The sequence below is a fragment of the Mastigoproctus giganteus genome, chromosome 1 (genome assembly GCF_048544385.1).
Source record: "Mastigoproctus giganteus isolate SK-2022 chromosome 1, ASM4854438v1, whole genome shotgun sequence".
Classification (NCBI taxonomy): Eukaryota; Metazoa; Arthropoda; class Arachnida; order Uropygi; family Thelyphonidae; genus Mastigoproctus; species Mastigoproctus giganteus.
Window position 1 is genome coordinate 122895821 of NC_143575.1, and position 17173 is coordinate 122912993.

At 38.3% G+C, this 17173-nt stretch overlaps 1 protein-coding gene across 1 annotated transcript in view; it reads left to right on the top strand.

Moving 5' to 3' along the window:
* The window catches only part of LOC150091119 (uncharacterized), a 994562-nt gene that overhangs the window by 882490 nt on the left and 94899 nt on the right, over window positions 1-17173 (top strand). The window contains exon 6 of the mRNA XM_090382033.1: window positions 10906-11116. Within this exon, the coding sequence (XP_090238159.1) occupies window positions 10906-11116 (211 nt within the window). The remainder of the gene's footprint in view (window positions 1-10905; window positions 11117-17173) is intronic.

The following is a 17173-nucleotide window of genomic DNA, read 5'->3' on the forward strand; positions in this document are numbered from 1 at the left end:
AACAGAAAATTTTTAAGGTGGCATCGTTTTAGGTTATATCTCATATTGTGAATGCCTTCACAACGAGTTGCCATGATATTGCACTACTTCGAATAAGTAACGCTTCACCTAAGGAGAAGACTAGTGTAACTTATTCTCAGATAGGTACCACCACCCAGACAGCACTGTTTCAGGGCTATTTGGCCCTTCGTCAGTGAGTGGGTAGGTACCCAAGTGATGCAATGATGGCAAAAACAGTTATGAAGTATAACTCCACAATATGAGAGATGCCTGATGTATTTAGACTAAGGCGCATTTAGGGCTAGAGCCTCAAGCTGCGAACAAATTTAGACTATGTATATAAAGTGCTTAGCATCATAATACACAGCCATTTCTGAATAAACAGAAAATTTTTAAGGTGGCATCGTTTTAGGTTATATCTCATATTGTGAATGCCTTCACAACGAGTTGCCATGATATTGCACTACTTCGAATAAGTAACGCTTCACCTAAGGAGAAGACTAGTGTTACTTATTCTCAGATAGGTACCACCACCCAGACAGCACTGTTTCAGGGCTATTTGGCCCTTCGTTCGCAAATTTGTTCGCAGCTTGAGGCTCTAGCCCTAAATGCGCCTTAGTCTAAATACATCATACACCATCAGGCATCTCTCATATTGTGGAGTTATACTTCATAACTGTTTTTGCCATCATTGCATCACTTGGGTACCTACCCACTCACTGACGAAGGGCCAAATAGCCCTGAAACAGTGCTGCTAGGGGGAGCTCGATGATGTCCGGAGTTTCCGAGAATAGGTAACAACAGCCTTCTCCACTGGGGAAGCGTTGCCTATTCGAGGAGTTTATGAGTTTTTGAGTGGTGTGAGTTGAAGGAGTTACTGTCCCTTTCATTCTTCTACACTGTTTCTTTTCCTCTTCCACTCCTACTATAACTTTCCCTCTACCTTTTTTGCTTTTCTAAGTCTAATAGGGACAAGTGGATATTCGAGTAGATATTCACATACATACATCAAATAGCCCTGAAACAGTGCTGTTAGGGGGAGCTTGATGATGTCCGGAGTTTCCAAGAATAGGTAACAACAGCCTTCTCCACTGGGGAAGCGTTGCCTATTCGAGGAGTTTATGAGTTTTTGAGTGGTGTGAGTTGAAGGAGTTACTGTCCCTTTCATTCTTCTACACTGTTTCTTTTCCTCTTCCACTCCTACTATAACTTTCCCTCTACCTTTTTTGCTTTTCTAAGTCTAATAGGGACAAGTGGATATTCGAGTAGATATTCACATACATACATAAATAGCCCTGAAACAGTGCTGTCTGGGTGGTGGTACCTATCTGAGAATAAGTAACACTAGTCTTCTCCTTAGGTGAAGCGTTACTTATTCGAAGTAGTGCAATATCATGGCAACTCGTTGTGAAGGCATTCACAATATGAGATATAACCTAAAACGATGCCACCTTAAAAATTTTCTGTTTATTCAGAAATGGCTGTGTATTATGATGCTAAGCACTTTATATACATAGTGTACAGAAATTTAAGTCTAATGTCAACAAATATCTTCTTTCGTCTTCTCAACCTCCAGCCCAAGCACGGTACTAAGTACTATAGGTTCTAATACCCCTCGTGTTTGGGGTTTACATAAAAAAAAACAAAAAAAACATTAGTTATGCCTCTGGGGTTTGGTACTCCTTAGCACAAACTGTTATAAATAGACGAAAACTGGAATAAATACAGGGTGCTATCTTGCTCACTATCACCGGGGCTCTTTGCACGGTCAGCACTCATGCTCTTCAGGCTCTGGCCGGTGTGCTTCCATTGGACATGGAAATACTGTAGTAAGAATAGATCTTATTATATCAACTCTCAAAAGGTAACCCAGCAACATCCCTGGCCTTCACAACAGATCCTGCGACACTGGTACTCGTAAGGCGAAGCGTCAGGTCGCATGTTTCTGTACTCCCAGTTTAGTTACTATGTTTTCTATTAGCTTCACCAAACTGACCCATGTTTGGCATCTACAGAATCCAGGAAGCGTAAGCTGTACGTTAATGCTTTCCATTTCATTACACAAGTAACAGGTACAGTGCAAGTTTTCAGTTTTTAAATTTAATATTAGACGGCCGATAATATTACTGCTGCTCTTCACAATTCAGGCTTCCCAAGGTCAAAGTGTTAGTCTTGATTCTGCTGTCTGGATAATCCAGTCGATTCCCTTAGAAATTTCCCCCTAATTCAAATTCCTACTCCGTTCAAGTATAGATATACCATACAAGTATCCTTAGGGCTTGTAAGTAGTTGTTTGGAAATTACCATTTGGCCTGACAGTGTGAAGAAATCTAAATCCTCTAGCTGCGCACGAACGGAATGTGTACATTATTATTTTAGGGTTACCCGTAATTAAATACATTAACCCGTATTTGTGTCTGTAAATTGCGTATGTTCTATGGTTGATTTTCCTGTTTTGCTGACCGAAAAAACCCCAGTAACTGGGGAGAAAAACCTTGCTATCTACGCCTGAGACCAACTAACTCAGCCACGGAGTGAAAAAAGCCCATTAAAGTTCCTCGCGTCATTGACGGTATTCGAACCCAGGCCTTTTCCACCCGGTGTGGGGAGGACGGTGACGATACCACTGTGCTACCCGCGCAGAAGGAATATGTACAATTAAATCTTTAAAGTGATGGGCCAACACGTGCCTCACTGTTCAGCCAAATAAATGTAGCTCCGCGTTTCTAGGAATAACTCCCCGCCTACGACCTCCACCACTCGCGCTTTCGGATTTCTGTACAGGAAAACTACAATGAAAAAAACACTTAGAAAAGTAAAAAAATATGCGAAATAGCCATATCAATACAATTATTGGATCGCCTGATTCGGACGGCATACCTGAACCGAGGAGGCCCGGAGCAGTAGAAGATCGTAAACCACAATCGGTTGCGATCTTTGAACCCGGTACCGAAAACCCCAAAAACAGAGACATAAAAAGAAAAAAATTCAAATTCCATGTCGCTTGTCTTAACGAGATAAATAATTTTTTAAAAATTATCTCGGCTAAGGAGAAAAAAACTAGAAAACTGGGTACAGCGTCTCGAGAAAACTGAGGAGATAATATTGCACAGAGAAGGGCAGAAAACAAATGGCTTTGAGATGGTTTTTGAAAGTATTAATAGAATAGCCAATACTCTTGAGATATTCCTAATAACACACAGGAATAGCTCAACTAAAGAAAAAGAAGGCTACTCAAACGTTAGATCTTGTTTCTTCCGCGCCTAGTGAGACGCTACCACAACAACCTAAGGCGCCGATTAATAATAATAAAGCTGCTCTTGAGGTCTCTAGTCCTCTACAAGAAATGCTAAGGAATTCTGACTACTTGAATTTAGAAAAAAAATCACATCCAGAAAATCTCCTGATTCCTTATCAAGTGGTGACAAACCCAATCAGCTACATCGATCGAACCAGCTACACACCAGTTACCAGCTTCACAGGAAATCAGAACACCAGAAGACCAACTAAAGTGGCTGTCAGACGTTCAGAACTGAACTATAAAAAAATCCAAACAACGCAAATCAACCTATCTGCAGCAAAACATAACTGCAGTGAATATACAACAGCATTACTTTCCAACAACAACGAACAGTAATGCAACAAATACAGCTGATGGTTACCACATGCAGTTTGAAAGTAGCTCCAAGAAGAGAGTTGAACCAAGAGCATGGGGGATGAGATCAGCACCTATCGTAGTAATGTGAACAAACCGAAACCCTTCTGAAGCAGTTCGACATACCTCGTACCCCAATCAAGGTCCACACTAGGCATCCATCCTCTGCCGATTTCCGGATTAAGATAAAATGTCTCAATATAGAAAGGTTTCTAAACACAGCTTTTTGGCCTGTAAGTCTCTTGACGATCCATCGTTTGGTGACCATAATGAGCGACCAGAGGTACAAGCGATCTCGAGACCAGAGGTAGTCAGGGTGCCTCTCTCTGCGTAGCTACAGCCAGACTGACCCTTCAAACTTACAATCATGCAGATCAACGCACAACGCTCTAAAAGTGTTGCTGATGAGATCAGACTCATTGCAACGGAAAACTTATTTGATATTATATGTATTCAGGAACCTTATGTCTCTAAGCACTTTTATGGACAATCTTCCAAAGTTATGGGTTATCCCATGACCTCAAGAATCATCCAGTCCTCTGAAATAGATCCTAAATATGTCATCATCATATTCAACAACAAGCTGGGTATCACTGTTATCTCGGGCTTGTGTAATCAAAATTCTATCTGTAGTTTAGTCTCTACATCAACTTTCTCGTTCTACTTACTGTCACTATATATTTTCCACTATCAGTAAATATTAATTCATCAGAAAGATATCTCGAACAGGTGTTTGCTACTTTAAATCCAACATATTTAATAATTATAACTGATTCTAACTCAAAATATTTCTTATAGTTCAGCAATCTTGGGCAACAGAGGTAGGATTTTCGGGGAATTTTCATTCACCTACAACTTATATCTGCATAACTTACCGAACAAACCATATACCTTCCAAACGTCCATGGGGAATCAAACATTGATTTAACCATTTCAACGCCTGCCATTTCCTCGAGGATTTCTGATTGGACTATTCATACTGACTACACAAATAATGACCACCGAGCAATCACCTTTAATGTATCTCTCCTTCCAAATACTACAGGTCCGCCTCCTTCTCCTCCTCCAAAAAACCAAACTATTATATTTAGGCCACCCGAATAATTGAAATCATCTGCCGTACTGTGTCGTATGTCTGTTAATTGCGTGTGTTCTATGGTCGATTTGTTTGTTTGCTGGACGAAAAACCCCTGTTTCCGGAGGAAAAACCTTGCTATCTACGCCTGAGACCGACTAACTCTGCCACGGAGTGAAAGAAGCCCATTAAAGTTCCTCGCGTCGACGGGATTCCAACCCAGGCCTTTTCCACCCGGTGTGGGGAGGACAGTGACGATACCACTGTGCTACCCGCGCAGACCTTCTCCTCCTCCTCCAAAAGAGCTTAGAATATTTTCTATCAAAACCATCAAATGGCCTTTACTCATGATTTCAATTCGCCAGGATTTTAACGTTGACACTCGCCGCTCTTTGTACCCGTTCAATGCCTCAGAATATGCAATCTATGTAAAGCCTGCCTTACTTCATGCTACAGAACGCTCCACTAAGAAGAAAATTAGCAAGCATACTGCAGTTCCATGGTGGACAGATGAACTTTCCACTCTGCGCTAAAAAGTACCCAAAGCACACAGAAACTTTCCACGGAGAAGGTCCTGTGGCCTGAACCAGAGTTAACCATGTTAAAAAATATCTATAAAGGCCAGCTGAAAGAATATGTACATCCAATTTCAAAACAAAAACTTGCCTCTTGGCAATACTGATTTCACTCCACAGGAAATTCTGATCCCTGAGATCTATTATATAAAATTAGCAAAAATAAGTTTCCCTCTCATGAAGTCTACAATACTGTAGTGAACAATGATGCAGAAACCACTAACTGGAATGACTCAGTTAATGCCATCCTGGATCGCTTGTTCCACAGAAAATCCAGAACAATTATCTATTAGAAATAGCAACTCAACCTACCACTTCTCATATGAAACGATTTCTTCACTCTTCCCGTGCTAAAGCTGGCCCTAAGAAAAATGAATATCCATAAATATCCAGGTCCAGCAGGAAAATGTTGTAATTCTCAAATTTGCTGAAATCTTTCCAGAAATACTTCTATGTACAACAAATTTCTTACTGATGGGACTATTTTCCTAATCTTTGGAAGGTAGCTTTGATCAAAATAATTCACAAATCTGACAAAAATAAATATGATCCCAAAGCAATACAGACCCATCTCGATTTTGACGAACCTTGACAAACTATTTGGAAGATCGTTAGCATCCAGAGTAGCAGATTTAATTTAAGGTCAAAAGTTAATGTCTCCATCCCAATTTGGCTTCAAGAAGGGAAAATCTTGTGAAGACGCCTTGGCCTCTTTAGTTAACCACATATCAGCTTCCGGGGCTAAATATGAGCTGGCCATATTCATTAACTTCGAGGGAGTTTTCGATTCCCTCTGGTGGGAAACCGTCTCTCAATTGTCTTACCAAAGCAAAGTGCTCTCAGCAACTGTTCCAATTTATTAGAAGCTACTTCCAAAATAAACTCATCCAAGTAATCTCAAAACAGCAGCTCTCTCAACGACCATCTCAAGAGGATGCTCCCAGGGATCAGTTCTGGGACCCCTCTTCTGGAACATAATTTTGGATAGCTGGCTCATGCAAAAAGCTGACAATATCTCTGCCTTCGCCTACGCCGATGATTTGGCGTAGGGTAATTCTAGGTCGATCGCGTCTTCAACTAGAACAATCAGCCAATATAACACTTTCTGAGTTAATCAAGTGGTCTAGTATAAATAAATTACAAATATCTGCCATAAAAACAAAACTGATGGTTTTTAGGGGGCAAATTAGATTACAGAAGAACTCCTAATATAAAGATAGACGGTAAGCAAATCCCTTTTGTACCTGAATTAAAACATCTTAGCGTAATTTTAGATGACAGGTTAACCTTCTGCTCTCATATTAATCACCTCACCTCGAAGATTAAGAAGTTCACTGCAGCAATTATAGTATCCGCATTTCCAAATCGGACTGGGAACTAAATAGGAAGACTCTCTTACTATATTATACAGCGTCATTCGTACCAATAACAACATATTCTTAGGGAGTCTGATTCCATAGAGCCGTTAATGTTAAACTACGTTCCAAGCTCATCTCCATTCAACGGATTATGCTGCTTGCCATGCTCCGGGCCTGCAGGGCAGTTTCCTCTGCTGCTCTGCAGTTCCTTGCTAGAGTCTTACTACTAGACCTGCATGTCATCTTCAAAGGACTATACTATCGTCTAAAGCACGGAGTTCCTGGCGAGATTCTCGGCATCTCATGCAACCTAACTGCTAACATCAAAGACGAGAAACGGAGAATTTGGAATGACTTATCAATGTGTCGCAATCACAATGGGATTCCAGTTCTTTTGGTCAAGTCACCCGCTCTTTAGTTCTTGCAGTTACTTTCCCTCTCACAAAGAACGTTCGCCAATGGTTTTCTCCCAGCTTAACATCATCATATATACTTACTGGGCACGGCTTCAACTCCAAACTATTTCAATTTGGCTTGTCTGACACCAACCTCTGCTTGTGTGGTGCTGAGGAAACCTGGACGCACATTCTTTATCGTCGCAACCTGTACCACGACGACAGGTCTGCATTAAAACCTGCTGTCAGCAACTTTTCTGAAGGAAATGAAGTGGCACTGACTGAAAATTCTCTATCCTTCTCAGCTCTACAACAATTCTCCTCTACTGTTAACAACAAGGAACCAACCCAACACCTGCAATGTCTATCGATATCGCTAAAGACTGATATCATCTGCCATCTCCTTTCTTTTTCCTTACCTGGTACCCCAGTTTCGGCAGCTGTGGGTACGGGATTAACTAGCACCCACTGGTATACCACTACCTCCAGTGGGTGTGGTTTTCGTCCTTCCTAGGACAGACAAAGACTTCTGTCTTGTGGTTCCTTGTGCGACATTTATACTTCTGATTAGTTGCGTGATGAGATTTGCTGTGTAGACATGTTATTTGTTCATTTTACTTATGACATTGTAATTAACATGACTCTGACTATGTATATCATTGTATATAATATGCATGTATGTATATAGCGGATCTGCCAGTTTCTGGCTGGGGCCGCTTGTTGATGAAAATAAAATAAAAAAAGGGTGATCCTGCAAAATCCATTAAACTGGAAAATAATCGACTAACAACATATCTACAGCACATCTAGCAACGTAAGTGGGGCGATTTCACTACAACTTACGTGGAGTGAAATAACTAGAAAATTTATCCCGGATATTGCAAGAGTCTACCCTAAATCTCGTGGCTGGCTCTCTTCTGGCCTACACACGATGTACATGCTTACTAGGCATGGGTCCTTTAAGGAATAGCTTCATATGCTCGGCATTGTTGAGGATTCGCTATGCCGCTGTGGCTCCTGGGAGAGCTGGGAGAATCTGATGTATACATGCGAATGGTATGAAAACCTCATCTGCATCCTCATTACCAGGATCCACTACCTCTCTAAGGAGCGTGAGCACCAACGTCCTGAATGCCCTGAAGACCACTTAGCGTTCACAGAATTCCTTCAGCAGGTGTTCTCCCGAATAATATTTCCCCGGACTTCATGCTGGAAGTTGCCTCTGTGACGGAGCGAATTGGAACCTTCCACTAAACCTAAACAAGGAAAATTGTACCCGGTTGTACCAATTGATTGGGACGACCCAAAGGCTGACGACTCTAAGAAGTGACGCTGCACACTGCACTGAATTCTCACCATCAACTGAATCCCACCACCAGACGTGGAATTCAACTCCAAAGTAATTGAATACTTTGACTGAATGCATTACTGAATTGTTCAGTTTTTTTGTTGCAAAGGGTATAGTTTGGAAGCAGAGAGCATAGAACGTGCCCAATTAGCGACAGATAGATTTGGAGGAACTGTGACATATGTTTGAATACCTACTGACTGACATTGTTGAAAAGCTGTGGCATATGTGCGCTTTGGCTCTGTTTTGAGTATTTGCCTTCTCAACTCTGAATACGAAACTTTCTTCTCCACTTTATATTTCTGGATTTTTTTTTCTCTTGCTTCCATAATTAGCATATTTTGGAGAAAACTGGATGATTACCCATACAGTTTTGGCAATGAGAAGTGGTAGCAATGCATTCAGATTGATTGTGCTCATTTGATCCACAATTAGGACCTAAGGCTTCACTTCAACATGAAGTATGGGAGTGTCCGTATTTTTGGCAATTGGAGCAGCTGATTGGGTTCGGGATGTAAGGACAGACACGGCAATAGAGATAGCCTGCTTTAATTTATGTTGGTAGGATGGGAGAGTTAAAAGTGAAGATTATACTCCTTGTGGGAACAAGAATACCATCTTTCCCGGTCAGAATTCTCCTTGCTTGGATGACTCTTCATTCACGAAGCTCTTGGACTATGACACACTTAATAAGTTTTATTCTGCGATTACTCCCGTTGAGTAGTTTAGAGTAGCATAGGGAGTATCTTTTATTGGTTGGCCCCCCAAAAGTATTCAGCTTTTATAATTTTTCAGAATGATTGGATTTCATGGTCTCTACCAGAATATCTCCAGACTGGAGTCGCCTTACCGTTTTCGGTGAATCTGCAGCAGACCAAATACATTTCTGCACAAGGAATGGTGATAACTTATTCAGTGGCTGGTCGGATACAGAGTGCAGAATGAGCTGGTATCTCCTCTATGCCGTACTCAATTCAAGAGATTGAAAAGTATGCGGGTACTTTTCAATCTCTTGAATTGAGAAGTCATTTTCTCTGTCGTTTAGGTCGAAGAGTCATTAGGTGAAAAATGACCCTACCACTTAAATGGCATTAGAGCCATTGAGCTCGTACTGAGCTTAATGGCTCTGAAGATGGAAACAGTGTTTTCCCTCTTTGCTCCTTTCAGCCATGGGAGAGTGGGTTTATTTTCCAAGGTTGCCGTCCCTGCCATGGGGAGTCAGGAGCAGTGCCTCTAGAGTGACCAAGTGGTATAAAAGTTAGTATGTTAGTGTAAAGAGAAAAAAAGAAAGGCTTTTTCCTTTCTGAAACTTGCTTACAATTCGTCAGACTAAGATGCTTATTAATTAACAAGAAAGTAAGAGAGCTTTTACAACTGAACAAAACTATATCTTTTTACGTGCTCCCTCTATCGTTTTTCGGAGAATATCCACCAAATTTCCTTTAGCTACAAAAAGAAATTTTTTTTTTTTCATTGTGAACGTAGGATTTAACTATTTTTGCATTGTGGCTCAGCTTCCAAGTGAGTACAGTTGGCAATACTGATATGCTGATGTGATCGCCATTCTAATTCGAGGCGACACGCAATTTGGTTGTGGTATGTTGACTTCAAAGTAATTCAGATTTGCTGTGTGCTTGTGTCCGCCAGTCACATTATGTTTGTGCCATATTTGTTCTGTTCTGTGGATTATTTTGTGCACAAACAAGGCACAAAATGGTGTCCCCCCTGTCACAAATGGCGCCCCTCCTGTAATTTTTTTCTGGATCCGCCACTGACCGTAGTAATAGTAGTAACTATAAAGAAATATAAAATGATTACAGGAAAGGAGTATTGTTTTTTGCCATTCAAAAATTCAGAATATCATTATGAAAAAGGCCATGGTTAACGAAACCATAGAAAATTTAAACAGTTTTTTGATGACAATAGCGTAGATCAACACTCCGTAGAAAGATATTCCTCTGGAGAGGTGGTTTTGTTTTTCTATATGTATGCGCAAAACGAAAGGATGTATATCAAATGAAGGAAAGGAAAATGTTGTCAGTTAAAGTAAAAGTTGTGAAGAATTCAACTTTCAAACTTGCTAATTTCGAAAAGCTGTCACGATCTGACATAAAACCTGTCATATTAAGAGACTGATAAAAGTATATCTAACACATCATTAAATACAAACCGCACATGAAAACTAACACATAATTATTGAAAATTCGTATAAGGAAATTTGTGGCCTCCTCAAAGAGCAAATTGAACCACTTATTATAAATTATATTATATTGTGAGTAGCAATGATTCAGCTAAGACTGAAAAATAACTCCTTCATCATCCTTGTCTAAATATCTTCTGCAAACAAAAGTGCTTGAAAGATTATTTTCATATCCAAATAAGAAAAGAGTTTTCTAATGTTAAAATTTAGGCATCATTTTAGCTGCTTGTTCTATAATTCACTTGGAGGGTAAAATAATGTTTAGAGCGCCCGATTCATTTTCTTTCTTTGTTTTGCAGGTAACGGATACAGAAATACGTTATCCATTACAAAGGTACGGAGAAGGAATGCATATTACTCGAATACGCCTGACATATGTTGTGACAGCAGATGATATTCAGCAAGGCGTGATGAAGATTCAGTGCCTGACATCTATAACACAAATATATTCTAGTACCAGCGAAGAGATTGTAGTCGGTGAAAGAATTTCAGGACCTGGTCCACAAAATGGTAATTAAATTGTTTGCTTTATATTTCCTAATTTTCACATTTTTCCTAAATTCTGCCTTTTAAAAACGTTTTAATCAAATTAAAAATATTGATCACTGATGAAAGAATGAGAAATATTACTTTTCATACTGTTCAGGTACTCATTTCTATAAATTAGGCTAAAGTTAGATAGGCTTATCCTTTCTTTTTTTTTAAATGATTTGTCACCTAATGTGAGGTAATTGCAGTTGGGCACACCAAATGACAGAAATAAGAAAACAAAGTTTAAAAATTTATAACTTTACAGAATCTTTTTTTTTTTTTGTTGTTTCCTGCTGCGGAGACAATGGAGAATATTTTACATATTCTCTGTATCCTAGCTAACGTTTCAAAGGCTAGAAACTAACTTCAACCATTCATACATAACTCCGTATGACGCAGTATTTCAAATAAAACAAAATAAAAATAAGTGGACGTACCTACAGTTAATAAACATATTGTTTAGGGTCAAGCTTCAATAGATAACATATATTTCATAAGTCGATTATTTCATGTTATACCATAATCGTATAAGTCGATTTTGGAAGTGCTGAAAAACTGTAAAATTTTAAACTTTATTTATGCGCCGAGTATAGTTTTTAATTATAATTTTTGTATATTTTGTTCAAGTACTACACTTGAATAAAACACGGTGGTTAAAACTCCATGATATTATATTATGCATATTATGCATTTTAAATTTATTACGTATATATTTTTACACAAACATACATCGTAAATAACAATTTGTTCAGCTTTTTCATCAGAAGAAACAGTTAATCAAAATAATAAAAGCAAACATTTCAAGATTGTCAGTGTCATATAGAAAACCCACTTCATATACAGTATATTGTTTAAAGAAAAACAAATACACGGTACAACACTAAATAGTATATATATGAATTCAAATACTAGAGCAGTGTTATTTTTTCTCAGAAAAGGGTGTTTCTGTATCATTTTCTCATGCTGATTTCCATAAACTTAGGTTTATTCAAAAATCAAAGAAAATTAGACTTTTCAGAAATTTTCATTAATTTTGACAGAATTTGTAAACTGAAATTATAACAAAATGATACTTTTACCAGACTAGGATATCTAAATACACGTTGAAAATACTATTAAAAAGGGAAATGTGGTGAAAAAAAAAGTCTAATAAACACTCACTTCTCATTTTTAAAAACTGATCTATGATGGGGAGGGGAATTCATAGAATAATAGATTACGCGTAGCCGCAGGCAGAGTGGATGAGTAGCAGCCTGGAAAGTAAGTTGCTTGGGATTTCAATAACTGTTGGAAGTCGTCATGAAGCAAGTAAATACATGGGCTGTGTTAGGGTAACAAAAAGAGTATGAACAGGGGCATGGATACTTGCATGTATACTAATGCTAGGAGTATGGTAAATAAATTTGATGAATTTGAGTGTTGGTCAAGACATCAAAGAAGGATATTATTGGGAAATAACAGACGTGGGGTCACACAGATATGAGGAATGCAGAATTGGAATTTGAGGAGTAAAATGAGTACATAAAGGATAGGAAGGGAGGAAGGGTTATACTGATAGTTAAGAAACACAAAATCTAAGGCAATGCATCCAGTTGACATTGGTGAACAGTGCACTGTTGAGTTATTTTGGTGCGAAATAAGCACTCGGAAAACAAGAATGAGGGTAGGAGTGTGTTATAGGCCTAATGCCCCAGAGGAATACGATGAGCAACTGTACAATGAGAAATAGAATGTGCCAGTAAATCAGAATATCTTATAATGGGGGATTTTAACTTCCCAGATATTGACTGGAACTTGGGAGTGGGTCACTCGTACAATAACGCAAGACTTTTGTGGATTTATTGATGATTATTTTATAAAGCAGCATGTTCGACAGGCAACCAGAGGGAATAATATACTTCATCTGATTAGCAACAGTGATTATTCATGCAATCAGAATTTGCAGATAAAGGAACCACTAGGTGGCACTGATCATAGTGTAGTGATGTGGGAATTACTTAAAGACGTAACTACCATCAGAGTTAAAGGGAAGTGTTTTTTCTTTGGTAAAATTGACTACAGTGGTCTCAGATAGTTTTTAAATTCTATGCACTAGGATCAATGATGATGTTACCAACAGCAAATTCTAAATGGGAAGCATTCAAAGAGCTAATTTTGGAAGCTACTAGGCTTTTCATACCAACTAAGAAATATTGTTCAAGGTTTAGGCCCAAATGGATATCAGATCAACTAATGAGACTCGTGACAGAGAATAAAAATGCATGGGAAGCATATAAATTATCAGGCAACAGAGAAAACTATGGTAGATATAAGCTAAGCTGGTCTATAATCAAGGCACAAACGAGGTTACGCAAGCGAAGTCAGATTATGAGAAATATTTGGCAAATGATGAAAAGATAAACAGGAAAGAGTTCTTTAGTTCTTTACTTATATAAACTCTAGAAGGAAGGTACTGAATCAGATTCTGTACGGAAGTGGAGAACAGAAGCTTAGTAACTGTAATAAGGAGCTAAATGATTTTGTAATAACTGGGCAAGGTAGAGGAGAAATTTTTGATGTTAAAGATAAGAAAGGCACCTAGGGTGGATGAGATCTATCCAGCTATATTGAAGGAAGCGGCAAAGGAAGTAAGCAAACCTTATCCATAATTATCAGAGCATTGTTGGACTGAGGAGAGGTCACGTCTTACTGGAGATGTGCAAATGTATCTCCATTTCACAGTCGCTTCAAAGGATGACATGAGCAATTAGGTTAAAGAAGCATCAGGATCATTTAGACAAGATTGCAGTAATAATTCAGACAGAGCAAGGTATTCGTTAAGGGGAACTCTTGTCTGACCAATTTGATTGAATACACGCAGTTTCTTTGTGATGTGGTCACAAAGAAACTGCGTGTAAAAGATAATTTTGATATTATAAACTTGCGTTTCAGGAAAGCTTTTGATACTGTTGCGCATGGAGGACTACTGTACAACTTGGAGCAGTGTGGCATTAAGGGAAATTTCCACAATTGATAAAAGGATGGTTGAGTGGGAGAAGATAGAGTGGTAATCAATGGACACGTCTGTTCGTGGACTAATATTATTAGTGGAGGTTCCTAGGATTATGTGCTGATCCAATTGTTTTTTTGTATATTTATCAATGATATTGATGAAGGTATAATCAGGCATAATGTCCAACTAGTGGAGGTTCCTAGGATTATGTGCTGATCCAATTGTTTTTTTTGTATATTTATCAATGATATTGATGAAGGTATAATCAGGCATAATGTCCAACTTTGCAGATAATACAAAGGTTCGCAGGGTTATTAATGACAGTATGCTACCGCAACGGGATCTAGAAAAGTTGGGCAGATAGTCTGAGAAATGACAACTGAAGTTTAACATTGACAAATGCAAAGTATTGCATATGGGTAGCAGACACCCCAGATAAATGTACCAACTATGTGGTACTACACTCAGAGTAGTGGAGAGTGAAAAAAATCTGAGGGAATTGTGCAGTCAGATATGAAGGTTTCTGAACATTTGCAGGCAGGCTGCCATAGCAGGTCATGTGGTCTTGTCAATGATATACAGTAATTTTGCTAGAAGGGATAAGGAAGTGGTTATCCCCATGTGTAAAGCAATGGTCAGGCCACACCTTGAGTACTACGTACAGGTCTGGAGGCCTCATTTTAGATAGGATGTAGAGTTGCTAGAATGAGTATAGAGAAGAAAGGCTTAAGTACTGCAAATATTCTGGAGATTAGGCACCTATGAGATGGGCTGATTGAAGCGTATAAGGCCTTGAAAGTAGGACCGTGCTTACACCTCTCGGGGCCCCAGGCGCTAAGGTCTTGCGGAGCTCCCTTTTAGGATACCAGTCCAAAAATAACAAAATAAAAAAAAACTTCATATATAAATAATATCAAAAATTTTGTTACAAAAATATGAAAACATCCACATCTTGTTTGTTAGCAGTAAATATTAGCAAGTACATTATGAAATAGCAATGCAATAGCTAAATTATGAGTTCATATAATTTATGTGCATAAATATTTTTCCTTGGCTTTGCCTTGGCAAAAAATATCTATTAAATCATCGTTTACATTCAATAAATAACAATGACAAATTACTCATTTTATCTTAAATTAAATTATTCTTCAAATAGTTTTTAACTCGTTTAAGCACAGAAAATGACCGTTACCCGCTTGCGTTTGTCACAGGCATTGTGAGAAATATTTTCAGAATTGTTTCATTTTCCGAATCGTTTCGACATTCGGAAATGTCGCTCTAAATCCACAATTAATGAAATTGTATATATACTCAATATTTGAAACGTTTTCTTCTTTGGCATAGCTGCTGCTGTTGTGATCAATGCCGTTTTAAATATTAATATATCATTGTTTTAATTACTGCTTCATTTAATTCGTTGTTTATTAATAATTTCATATTTTTAATTCAAATGAGATAGTGACAGCTTAAAAGTAATATAACTGATAATGATTCAATATAAAAAAAATTGACACTTGAATTAATTTCATGTTTTAAGAGTGAAAAAACAAAATTCTTTCAATAAATTAAACGTATGTCACAGTAACAATGGATAACGAAACATAGATTTGATATTTAAATTTTCTGTTACAACAGAATCAAAATTTATTAAACTACAACGCTACTTTCAGAGATAGATACATACCTATATTTACTTCAGTGTGTGCACTCCTACGTATCACACTTTAACTTTGCACATTAACAATTAAACTAAATGTTAAAAGTTTTCAGGTCTCAGCTTATATAGATTCTCAAATCCATGGATGGTCCAATTAAAAGAGTTTCTGCAGAGCGAATAAAATTTCCATATAACGGACGGATTTCAAGAGAGGCTGGGTACGCATTGTTCTCACCTCTGGCCTTTAGGTAATAGAGCTGCTGCTGCTGTAGAAAGCATGAATTAAGAGTTAAAAGGATTAACATTCTGCAATTTACTGATCGCAATACAGTTGCCGACAAAAAAACTGCATCACTTGTGAATTTTGCAAATATGTAATGTGTTTTTCGCTGCAGTGTGGGTTGCAGATGTGTTCGAAATGCATTTGTTAGATGGGATATATATCTCTATGAATGAAATCAATTAAAATGACTCCACCAGATATACCTAATTGCCACGTTTTACTACAAATGTTACTTTTTTTTAAGGTGATGCAGTTTTCTTGTCCGCCATTGTACATTTACAACCACGTCTCCCACATACTATACCGAGAAGTCCGGCTGGTCATTGCTTTCTTGTGTTCATAGCCAGTGGAAAAGATTAAGGCATATTCCCGAAGCGGATAATACGCCGTGGTCAGCTTGTGTTCTACTGTTACACCCTATTAGAGAATTAGGAGAAAGTGATTTTCCTTTATTCTGGAAATTAATCTGTTCTTTCGGAGAAATGAGTCCTTCACACTTAAAGTAAATTTCACCTGTCTCTGTTTACAATGTAAACATGGCAGATACAAGTGGGCCCTAGTTTAGATCAGGGCGTTAAAAAAAGAAATCGCTTTAAAAATTTCATATTTCAGAGCCCCCCCCCCTCTATCGTGAGGTCCGAAGCTAACGCCTCATGCGTGTATTTATAAGTACAGCCCTGCTTGAATGGTTTGAGCAGGCTCAATGCTGATGAGATTCTTCTTCTTTCTCACCTTACACACCTGAGGGGGCATAACTGAAATCGAGAAAAGACAATTGTTGTGCGAAAATTTGTCTTTAGCTAGCGTTTAGTTGATTGCTGGAAGAAACTTCCATCTGTCGTTGTGGAAGTTAATAGCTTAAATAAATTGAATGAAGAACTGGACAGACTTTTGGACAAACAAGTATAAGCTTGATTTCTTGCATCATATGTCTATGCTAATGCTGAAGTCAGCACAGACCAACCAACCATGTTCTTATTTATCAACAACTTGATCCAATACGTTACTTTCAAAAGCACAATTTGAGCTGTGCATTTGAATGGCATGGCCTTCTTTTCCCCATTTTTCCACAGTCTTAGTGCTTCTACATTGTGCAGTAAAGAA